The following is a 12839-nucleotide window of genomic DNA, read 5'->3' as shown; positions in this document are numbered from 1 at the left end:
TTTGCTGGAGAATGATTTCATAGGGCCTGGTAAGAGTGACTGGAGTACACCATGTATACTTGTTCCGAAACCAGATAAGACTTTCCGTATTTGCACTGATTATAGGAAGGTGAACAGTGTGACTAACACAGATTCATTTCCATTACCAAGAATCGATGACTGCATTGATAAAATCGTAAATGCCACATATGTCACCAACTTTGACATTCTGAAAGGATTTTGGCAAATTCCACTGACGGAAAGATCAACGGAAATTTCGGCATTCGTGACTTCAGATGGACTTTATAAATATGAAGTGATGGCGTTTGGGATGAAGGGTTCGCCAAGTACTTTTTAACGTTTAATGAATATGATCACCTCTGGTCTAGATAATTGTGATGATTACATCGATGATGTCATCATCAACAACGACACCTGGAAAACAAATTTAGCGACAATTCTGAAATTCGTCGACAGACTCACTGATGCAAGTTTGATAATTGATTTATCCAAAAATGAGTTCTGCCGTGCTTGTGAGACATTTCTGGGAAATGTCATGGGACACGGACAAGTTAAACCTATAGATGCTAAGGTCAAGGCTGTCTCTGAATTCTCTGTACCTGTTAGTAGGATTTTTAGGTATGACTGGATTCTATCGGAAATTTTGTTCCAATTGTTCCATAATTGCTGAACCGTTGACAAATTTACTGAGCAAGAAAAACAAGTTCCTTTGGACTGAAAAATGTCAGGAGGCTTTTGATTAGTTAAAAGCCATACTTAAAAGCGCGCCAGTTATTACAGCTCCAAATTTCAGCCAATCATTTAAACTGTCTGTTGATGCAAGTGATGTTGGGATTGGAGCAGAATTGATTCAAGAAGACGAAAATGGTGTTGATCATTTATTGTGCTATTTTTCTAAGAAATTAAATAAGCACCAAAGAAATTATTCAACAACTGAGAAGGAAGGTTTGGCTTTGATACTGGCATTACAGCATTTTGAAGTTTATATTAGTTCAGCTCCTTCTTCGATTATTGTGTTTAGTGATCGCAACCACCTTACTTTCATCGGCAAGATGAAAAAATAAAAATCAAAGACTACTACAGAGGAGTTTGTTGTTATATGAATATAATACTGACCTCATGCACATTAAGGGAAAAGATAATTTAAAAACAGATACGCTTTCTCGTGCATAGAAGTGTATTAATTCATGTGTACTTTGTATAATTTAAAAGAGTTCTTCTTAAAAAATTTAATCTCATGTATAACTAATTTATGGTAAATGGAAAGCTTTACTATATAAATCTTTCTTTTTCTTTCGGTTGGTAAGTGTTATATAGATTTGATATACTTTACATTTGATTTAATTGTTTGATCGTTAGTTTTATATTTGTAATTTATTCCATAACATGCTATTAAAATGAAATTTTATTTACTGGATTTGACATTTTCCAAAAACTCAGTTCAGTTTTTCGTAAACCGAATATTAGAAAATTTGCATTTAATGTTGATCTGGTTCGTGACCTTGATTCATGAGTTAAGTAAACAACTTTATTTTTCTTTCTTAAATTAGTTTCATAATTGAAATCGACAAATAACATTTTGGATTTCATCGGGATTCGAACTCAGCCTCGTTAGAACATTTTATTATTATGACTTCTATTTTTTATTCTTGGATTATTTTTGGATTTGATTCTTAAAACCGTAAGTTTTTTTTCTCATTTTGACCTTGTTTTTCTAGGGAAATAAATTGTTTGTTAAATTTTACAAAACTTGTTGTCTTCACCTTTTTATTGTTACTGTTTGGAAAATCCTAAACACGTAACATATTAATCTAGATGTTGTTTGCTCAGTTGTATTAATCAAGATGTTGTATTCTCATTTGTATAAATCTAGATGTTTTGCGCTCAGTTGTATTAATCAAGATGTTTTATACTCAGTTGTTTTAATCTAGATGTTGTATGCTCAGCTGTATTAATCTAGATGTATTCTGCTCAGCTGTATTAGTCGCAATGTTGTATGCTCAGTGGTGTTGATCTAGATGTTGCATGCTCAGTTGTATTAATCTAGATGTTGTATGCTAAGTTGTATTAATGTAAATCTTGTATGCTCAGTTGTATTAATCTAGATGTTTTATACTCAATTGTATTAGTCTAAATGTTGTATGCTCAGTTGAATTAATCTAGATGTTTTATGCTCAGTTATATTAATCTAAATGTTGCATGCTCAGTTGTATTAATCTAGATGATTTATGCTCAGTTTTATTAGTATAATGTTGTATGCTCATTTGTATTAATCTAGATGTTGTATGCTCAGTTGTATTAATCTATATGTTGTATGCACAGTTGTATTAATCTAGATGTCTTATGCTTAGTTGTATTAATCTAGATGATTTATGCTCAGCTGTATTATTATAATGTTGTATGCTCATTTGTATTAATCTAGATGTTGTATGCTCAGTTGTATTAGTCTAAATGTTGTATGCTCAGCTAAATTAATCTAGATGTTTTGTGCTCAGTTGTATTAATCTAGATGTATTCTGCTCAGCTGTATTAGTCGCAATGTTGTATGCTCATTTGTATTAATCTAGATGTTTTGTGCTCAGTTGTATTAATCTAGATGTATTCTGCTCAGCTGTATTAGTCGCAATGTTGTATGCTCAGTTGTATTAATCTAGATGTTTTGTGCTCAGTTGTATTAATCTAGATGTATTCTGCTCAGCTGTATTAGTCGCAATGTTGTATGCTCAGTGGTGTTGATCTAGATGTTGCATGCTCAGTTGTATTAATCTAGATGTTGTATGCTAAGTTGTATTAATGTAAATCTTGTATGCTCAGTTGTATTAATCTAGATGTTTTATACTCAATTGTATTAGTCTAAATGTTGTATGCTCAGTTGTATTAATCTAGATGTTGTATGCTCAGTTGTATTAATCTATATGTTGTATGCACAGTTGTATTAATCTAGATGTTGTATGCACAGTTGTATTAATCTAGATGTCTTATGCTTAGTTGTATTAATCTAGATGATTTATGCTCAGTTTTATTAGTATAATGTTGTATGCTCATTCGTATTAATCTAGATGTTGTATGCTCAGTTGTATTAATCTATATGTTGTATGCACAGTTGTATTAATCTAGATGTCTTATGCTTAGTTGTATTAATCTAGATGATTTATGCTCAGCTGTATTATTATAATGTTGTATGCTCAGTTGTATTAATCTAGATTTTGTATGCTCAGTTGTATTAGACTAGGTGTTGTATGCTCAATTGTATTAATCTAGATCTTGTATGGTAAGTTGTATTAGTCTATATGTTGGATGCTCAGTTGTATTAATCGAGATGGTTTATGCTCAGTTGTATTATTATAATTTTGTATGCTCAGCTGTAGTAATCATGATGTTGTAGGCTCAGTTGTACTAGTCTAGATGTTGTAGGCTCAATTGTATTGGTCTAGATCTTGTATGCTCAGTTGTGTTAATCTAGATGTTGTATGCTTAGTTGTGCTAATATATATGTAATCATGAAGCTGAATGTTTTATAAATCTGTAGTCATAGTCTAAGATTTTTATTTATCAAGATAATAGTCTAAATGTTATAATAATTAAGATGCAACAGACTCAAAATTATATTAATCTAGATGTAATAATCTTCATGCCGTATTACTCTAGATGTGATAGTCATCATACTTTATTAATCTAGATGTAATAATCTTCATGCCGTATTACTCTAGATGTGATAGTCATCATACTTTATTAATCTAGATGTAATAATCTTCATGCTGTATTAATCTAGATGTAACAGTCTGCATGCTGTATTAATCTAGATGTAATAGTCTTAATGATGTATTAATCTAGATGTAACAGTCTTCATGCTGTATTAATCTAGATGTAATAGTCTTCATGCTGTATTAATCTAGATGTAATAGTCTTCATGCTGTATTAATCTAGATGTAACAGTCTTCATGAAGTATTAATCTAGATGTAATAGTCTGCATGCTGTATTAATCTAGATGGAATAGTCTTCATGCTGTATTAATCTAGATGGAATGTACTGAGAGTGTAACAAACTTACATCTAAAAAAAGCGAGGAAATTGGATCATGAAAGAAGCTATGATATGATTTTAACAAACAAATGCATTTAATTTAAACAAAAAGTCCTTAAATCTTGAACATTAGATGGCATTGACCTTTTATTTGTAGTTTATACTCTTGATGAGATGCATAAACATTCAATTTGCAGGGGTTTACAAGAAATACTGTCATTGATATTGAAGGTGTAACGATTTGGCAGGTAAAAATAGTGAAGTCTATCAAATGTAACACAAATGTTACAGTGGCTTATTTTTATATGATCGAAATACCTTCCTACGATGCAAACATCGGCTTATTTTCATTAGTAGAGGTGATGCTGGGTCCAGTATATATATATATATATATATATATATATATATATATATATATATATATATATATATGACAAACAGAAAACTGAAATTTAAACATGAAAAATGGCACATTGAACTGCTTCTTTACTGGTTGAGTTAATCTTTGTCAGAATTACGCTTTGATAAAATGGTTCAAGATATTACAAGTATAACAAATAAAAATAGTTAAAATATTACATTCTTTCATGCGTCACAATTATGTCAAATCGCCAAGCTTTATATAAATAACTCACACTTAATAAGATGCAGTAACATGCCAGTTTTCATTAGTGTAGACGAATTCGTATTCAAGATAGCCGCTATTTAACTACTTGTTGAAAATACCAAAGTTTTCCAAATGAGAAAATTGGGTCATGTCATTTACCAATCAAACAGCATTTCCGAAAGTTGGGAAAGCCTCGTTCTGGTGCTATAAAGAAAACTCCCTGAGATTTATTTTTGTTTTATCGGACCCTCATTCGGCGGAGATCTCAGATAACCACGTGAGAGGTGTAGTCGAACGAGACTAGATCACGTGTTATTAAGATAAAAAGTTATGTTTTAGTGTAAAAGTACATTCTTGACAAGGACAGATTCCTCACAACTATGATCTGCTTTTGATCAGTTTCGAATGTTGTTATTATGTACTGTTGATTTAGTGAAACAATCGGATATAGTAATTCAGCTGTTGCAACCTTAGATGTCGATAGAACCTGATTGACTACAACCTGTGTAGATAAAGTGGATGCCGGACATGTATTTCTCTATTTGATGCATGCGATATCTTTCATAGGGTTGACATAAGCAATTCTTTAAGTAAAAGGAGATATAATTCATTTTTCTCATCACTGATTTCACCGTTAAATAAATCTTGAAAAAAATCATTAAAAACTGGGAGTAAGGTGGATCTTTATAGCGAAACCAACGCTAAAATGAATTGTGCGGTAATCTTGTTTGTTCGCTGCTTCGATTCGAATTAGGTGTTTAATATTAGAAACGAAGACAAAGACTGAATACGCCGTAATTTGACGAGTGACACTTTGGAGATTGTCACTGGACAAGAATGTCACCTTAATCTGTCAACTGACGAGGATGACACTTTGGAGATTGTCGTTTGAAGAGAATGTCACCTTAGAGACTGTCACTTTCTTTGTAGACTGTCTTTTCACGAGAATGCCACTTTGGAGACTGACATTTGATGAGAATATCACTTGATGAAAATGTCACATTGGATACTGTCATTGGACGAGAATGTCACATTGGATACTGTCATTGGACGAGAATGTCGACTTGGGGACTGTCACTGGATGAGAATTTCACTTTGAAGACTATCATTTGACTAGGATGTCACTTTGGAGACTGTCATGTGACGATAATGTTACCTTGTCATTTGAGACTTTGGAGACTATTATGTGATGAAAATTGCACGTTCTCTGATGTTATAATTTTTTATTAATGTCAAGCCACCTATCTGATTTTATCATTTTTAATTTAATTATTTAATTACTACATGTCGCGGCAAAAGCTGTAAGAACTAGCATATTACATGAAATACTGTAGAGATAAGAACATTGGAACAAGCATATCACATGAAATACTGTAAGGATAAGTACATTAGAGCTAGCAAATCTCACGAAATACTTTAGAAATAAGTACATTAGAACTAGCATATCACATGAAATACTGTAGAGATAAGTACATTAGAACTAGCATATCATATGAAATACTGTAGGTATAAGTACACTAGAACTAGCATATCACATGAAATACTGTAGAGATAAGTACATTGCACTGTTTCACTGAAACAAGAATGCGAAAGAATGGTTAGTAAATATTACTGTTTAAAGATCCATACTTACACCCCCATATATATATATATATATATATATATATATATATATATATATATATATATATATATATATATATATATGTGTGTGTGTGTGTGTGTATGTGTGTGTGTGTGTGAATAAAGAACTATGCACCTACTTTCAGAAATTTATGCAAAGAAGCAGCATGTCATGTTTATCAAAACACTCGTCCAAAAAGGTGCTTCGTGACTCTCGAGAAAATATTACGGAATAAAGGTGTGTTTTTCCTACAATGCAGTGGTTGTACGTGAAGAGAGAGTGAAAGTGACGTCAAAGTAAACTGTATGCAGCCAGTGACCGGTAATGCTGAGTGGAAAGTTTTTGGAGCGTACATAATCCTAATTTATTATAAAGAAACATAGGTTTTATTATTCAAAAAATGTATGAAAATTAATATATATATATATATATATATATATATATATATATATATATATATATATATATATATATATATATATATATATGCTTCTAAAAAGCGACACAGGTACTTCATTAAGGTGTGCATCTACAAAGCGACACAGGTAGTTTATTAAGGTGTGCATCTACAAAGCGACACAGGTAGTTTATTAAGGTGTGCATCTTCAAAGCAACATCGATACTTCTTTAAGATGTTTCCATGGAACATGAAATAACAAACAACACTATATTTATCCATACCTCTTTACTATCCATACGGATATATTGTTCCTTATACGCTACGTTAGTTGGGAAAATAGTTCATACTAATTAACGGAATCTGCAGCAAGAGTCTCCGAGATATCGTTCGATTACTTAAACAGCCGTCAAGTAGTAAAGTACTCTATAAAATATGCGAAGATCACCACCGTGCAACTTTGAAAACAGTTCATACTTCATGAAAGAATCTGCCACAAAGTAGTCATCAACATATTTGGTTACTCCTACACTAAGCTGTGGAGTACTTGATAATACAGACCTAGATGGCAACCCTGAAGCTGGCCAACATATGAAGACGGGCGTCAAACTATCACGAGAACCTATCAAAATGTAAAGCATTCCATAAGACTGAATAAGATCACCACCGTGAAGCTGGAAACACATTACCCACCTCCGCCATGACAAGTACCTCCCTTGGGACAGCCAAACAGCCAGCCGCGCGTGTCATCGGGATCAGCTTTCCTAGCCTTTCGTTTTAATTATTAACGGAAATCTGAAACACTTCCTGGAAATGAACAAGCTGTAAAACCAGTCAACGTTGCAAGACTCTACACGCGCTTTTTCCGTGTTCATTGTGTAGAGGATTGCACACACGTATTCTTAAACCGAGAAAAAATATATAAAATGGACGCTTCACTTCAAACACGCATTTATAAATCGAGAACAAATTCCGAATATGGAAAGATTCACGTCAGACAACCTGAGTGATGCAGATTAGGAGTTACCGTTTGGATTTCAGTATCTATGTAGACTGTACCTATGCCCAAATACCAATCAAAATCTTCAATCCATTCAGCTTTATTGCAATTGCGCTTGGATAATTCAAACATTTAATCTTCAAAGACATTTGTTCACGGTCTATGATGCATATTCTTGCTTGAAGTCGGAAAAGTAATAAAGTTTAAAAGTTATAATGGGAATATCAGCAATGCCATCCTGAACAAGCGGCTGTCCCGACGGGAGAACAGTTATCTCGTTGACTATTGACAGTCAATCTATCTATTTCATCATGTGACTTCCAATATTTGATACTCTTCGCAAAGCGCTGGAAACTAAATTGCGTGACTTGATGAACGATCATCGATTGCCTTTAAAATAGGCATATTTACAACTACGACCAGTAGAAATGACATTATATCTGCACGGTAAACAGAGAACAGTATTTAAATATTCATGACTTCTGATTCACGGCTTTAGGTAGAACTAATTTCAAGGTAAATTCATTCTTTGCATACAATATGAAAATGTTCCGTTGACAAATATTTTGCTTTAGTCGACGGCACCAGTTTTATCTCTATATTGAATATGAAAATTCCATTGATTTACTACAGTTATCACATAATTAACGAAACACCCCTAACCAAAATGTATTAATATTTCACCTACCGATTAGACATTAATTTTGTAAAATAATTGTATGTGACTTTAAGATCTCGTCTTGAGATAGTTATATTCCTATGGCGAGTAGTGTGTGTGTTTGAATATCACATTTTAGTACATTGTAACAAATGATGAACGTGTTTCGAACTAGACCAGAGCGATCGTGGTGATTCATTTCCATTTAACACAGAAAGAAGGAGCAAGTGTCTAACGTTACGGTATTACAACAAGTGCCTAGAATTACGATACTTTAACTCAAGTGTCTAGAATTACAGTATTGTTACTCAGTTGTCAAGAATTTGGTATTATAAGTCAAGTTCTAGAATTACGATATAAGTAGTATGGTGGGACGGTCTAGGGACGAGGGGAGTTCCATGTTAAAAAGGTAATATCCACTCTGGGGACTACGTAAATTTAACATGGGAAGCAATATCCACTCTGGGGACTATATAAATTTAACATGGAAAGAAAAAGGCATCCACTCTGGGGACAAGGGAATTTAACATGGGAGAAAGGAAATATCCATTCTAGGGACAAAGGCAATTGAACATGGGATTTTTTAAAAATTAAAAAAATAAAAAATAAAAAAGGGGTAGGCAATGGAAAGTCAATCTCTTTTCGAGAAATGTGGGTGGCCCTGAAAAGGGCCTTTGGATTTATGTTAATATGCCCTTAACATAAAGGGCATCTACGGCATCTTCTTGTCCTCAAGCTGCGTCTTAGTGTAGGGCCATAAATCAGAGTCCTCTTGAGGCAACCTTGTCTTTCCACGTACACTCTTCGTATCCACAGACTGGTGTCTGACTTGTGGACAACGGTCCACTTGGATCGGACATACATGAGCATGTCCGTCCTAAACATCATTGAAGACACAAGGGTGGATGATTCGACTGTGGTCCACATCTTGAGGCGACGAGAACAGGTGAATCAATGCAGTGAACTGCGCTTATTTATAGGTAGAGGAAGGATTGAAACGGATTGAGTTCATTGACCAATCCAAACACGCGATACAAAATTCAGTCAGTCCGCATCCAATCCGAAGAGAACAGTCTGTGACGTCACGTGGTCTATATAGATTCGCTAGCGCCTGTGTGCAGTCAATCTATGCGACTGTGATTCAACATGACGGAAACTCAGAAAACGATTCATTGGGGTGCACCAGCAGTGAAGACCGCCCAAGGGATCCCGGACTTACTTTCAGAAGAGGTAAATTGGGATTTTGTGGATTTTCTTACCTCGCAAGAATTTGTTCCGGAACCTTCGTCACCTTCATTACCGCAATTGGAGAATTTTAGACAGAGACAGAAAGAAGAATTGGAGAAATTTATACAACGACAAAAGGAAGCGGAACAAGCTTTTCTCCTACAGCAACAGCAGCAAGAAGAAGAGGTAAGAAAAAAACAACAACAAGAAGAAGTAGCAGCAAAGAAACAAGAGGGTGAAAATCAAACGGTCACGGTACTGTTGGACATTTTAGCGGAGTTAAGAAGTCCGAAACAAATGTATCAGACTTCTTTATTACGACCGAAGAGAATACGACCTTCCCGAGCTAAACACGTCAACCCTGTGACTAAGCCTACCGTACCACCCTTAGTGATTTCAACCCAATCATCATCAACAGTACGCAGTCCAGAAGTAGGCCTTGGCCGTGGCAAAGGCTTAAGGCAGTTAAAGTTGATTGCTTAAACTCACCCCTACACCAAAAAAGGCCCTTTTCAGGGCCACCCACGTCTCTCGAAAAGAGATAGCCTTTCAATTTGCCAATAACTCAAAAATCAACAAAAAAAAACATTTTACCCCTATAGTACGTGTATATGAGTGCGTGAGTGTAGCTTCTTATTTCAAATCAAAACTCAGAGACACTTACCTTATATAATTAATGTATTCTTTTATCCATAGTTACAATCCAATTCACAATTCACAACAGAGCACTTTAAAAAGTTCATACACTTCTTCTGTCTCATTGTTTAGTCTCTCTGTTTTTTAAATTTCTTCACCGTCACAGTCTTTTCCTCTTCTTCCTCCTCACTTTCTTCCCTTCTTCTTTTCTTCTCCTGTTTCTTTTTCTTCACCTGGCTGCTTTCTTCCTCTGAAGAATCCCTCTCTTCTTCTGAAGAATCCCGCTTTTCTTCTGACTCCTCTTGTTTCTTTTTTGGGTAATCTGGAGACCAATGTCCTTTTTCTTTACAATAATAACAGGTATCTTGACTTTTGTCTTTTCTAGCCCCTGTTTTTCTTTTTTGACGATCTGGACACTCTGAAGACCAATGCCCTTTCTTCTGACAGATATAGCAAGTATCTTGACTTTTATCTCGAAAGGAAGAAGAGTAGTCCGTCGGCTCGTCTGAAGAGAATTTTCTAATGACCCCTCGCAAAGCTCTGATGAAACGTTCGATTTGGCTAGTCTCTTCCATCGTTGTGCTCGGCTAGAGAGTGAAATGAATAGTGAAAGGACAAAGACACACACCCTTTTATATACGCTGGTCTGACATGACTATAAATTAGCCCATGGTGTTTAAACTTGAGTCATTTGACGTTTTTCACTCAAGATGAAACGATCCTATTCATTCGAGAAGAAAGAAGAAGAAAGTAAGAGGCAGAAACGTGATCTATCGCCTCGTACCAGGGCTGAAGTCGTGGCACAAATTCATGCCAGTGATTTTGAAGAGGACATGAGTGAACCAGAATCCGAACCCTCTAAACAAAGTTCACCACCCTTAGTCAACCCTGAAAAGTACTATTCCATTCGAGAGACGGAAAAGCGCTCCTCTAGAAAATTTAGAACTACGGCTTACAAATACTCAGTGAAGTTTACAGATTTCAAGGCTGAAATACCGTTAGAGAAAGCAGAATGGTTTATTACTGGGGTGTGGGATTCTTTGCTCACTGCACTCAAGCGACAATGTCAACCCAAAGAAGACGATCGCTTGAGACTTTCCATACAACACGACGGTTTGAAATCCCCTGTTTGGATCGAGTTTAGCAGACCCGCAGAATTGACTGCTTCCAAAGTCATGGACAAGATTCAACACGTGCAACAATCTAATGACCAGTTTGACATCACCGATGGAAAAGCCACACTGGACATGACCCACGTCTCTCCTCCTCAAGGGACCGGACAACGCAATAAGGTGTTATTGGTGAACGACCTTCGCATCACCAAAACGAGCCTCGTCCGAATTCACAACCCTCAAGACCAGATGTGTTTAGCCAGGGCTATCGTAGTGGGACAAACCTATCCCAACAAGAACGACACGGTAGAATGGAAAAGAGCCTGGGAGAACACTCGAAAATCGAACCGAGCCAAACAACGAAGTGAAGCAGAACTCCTGTTACAACAAGCTGGCCTGTCCAAAGACACACCCTGCGGTATTCCTAAAATGCAAACATTGCAAGATGTCCTAGCTCCATTCTACACCTTGAAAGTGCACCCTCAAGAAGTGCGCGGGCCTCTGTTGTTTCGAGGCCAAGACTTTAAGGATGGAAAATACATTCACCTTTATCATCACGATGACCATTTCGATACCATTACCACTATCACTGGATTCCTGGGATACAAATATTACTGTGAGAAATGTGACTATGGCTATAATAATCGAGAGCAACACAAACATTGCGGATTGAAACGCTCAGGATGTTTGGCTTCTCCACCCTGTCTGAGCGAAGGACAAGACAGAGTACATTGTCCTGCTTGTCTGCGCACGTTTGTCAGCCCTGCCTGTTACCAACAACATCTGAAGACGCAAGGTTAACAGCAGAAATGTGCTTGTCAACTGCTGAGATTGTGCCCTACGTGTGGACACGGCCTACGTACCAATAATGCCAAGACACACGTATGTTCAGGAAAGAAAAAATGTCACATTTGTCACCACATCGTGGACTTGGAACACGAATGCTACGTGCAAAAATACCAATCCCCACCAGAGAAAGAGGACGGTCACAAGAAGAAAGGCAATTTCATCTTTTTTTATTTCGAATGCATGCAAGAGACCGGCATTCACATTCCTAATTTCTGCGTGGCTCATCGAGCGTGCGAGAAGTGCATTCAAGAACCTATCTTCAGTCATTGCCCTCACTGCAGCAAGATTCAGATTCAGAAAAAATCTTTCGAGGACCGAACACGTTAGCCGATTTTGCCCAATGGGTCTTAGACCCCATCGACAAGACGTGGAGCCAAGAGGACATCGAACGTTACGGAGATTGTCATCGTCATGCCACGGTGATGGCTCACAATCTCTCCGGATACGATGGACAGTTTCTTCTCAGATACTATACGGAACATGGCACCGAACGTCCTAAAGTCACTTTGAACGGAGCCAAAATCATTTTCATGCAAGTGGAGTTTAAAGATTCGATGAGTTACTTGGCCATGCCTTTGAGTCGAATGCCTAAAACGTTTGCAATGACAGAAATGGCTAAAGGGTACTTTCCACACTTTTTCAATACGGAAGCCAATCAACACGCCGTTCTACCCCATTTACCTGAGGCTCACTATTACGACCCCGA

The 12839-nt window shown here is 36.2% G+C and overlaps 1 protein-coding gene across 2 annotated transcripts in view; it reads right to left on the bottom strand.

Annotated features, from left to right (window-relative positions):
- Positions 1-7277, bottom strand: part of LOC149786159 (prestin-like) — a 45599-nt gene extending 38322 nt beyond the window's left edge. For both annotated transcript variants that reach the window (XM_089978155.1, XM_089978156.1), the window contains exon 1: positions 6936-7277. In XM_089978155.1, the coding sequence (XP_089834281.1) occupies positions 6936-6950 (15 nt within the window). In that variant the 5' untranslated portion in view covers positions 6951-7277. The remainder of the gene's footprint in view (positions 1-6935) is intronic.
- Positions 7278-12839: the final 5562 nt, after the last annotated feature.

Source organism: Sinohyriopsis cumingii, chromosome 12 (assembly GCF_028554795.1).
Source record: "Sinohyriopsis cumingii isolate HCF-2022 chromosome 12, ASM2855479v2, whole genome shotgun sequence".
In the NCBI taxonomy this organism is placed as follows: Eukaryota; Metazoa; Mollusca; class Bivalvia; order Unionida; family Unionidae; genus Sinohyriopsis; species Sinohyriopsis cumingii.
Note: the sequence above shows the minus strand (reverse complement) of the source record. Positions and strands in the feature narration are given on the sequence as shown.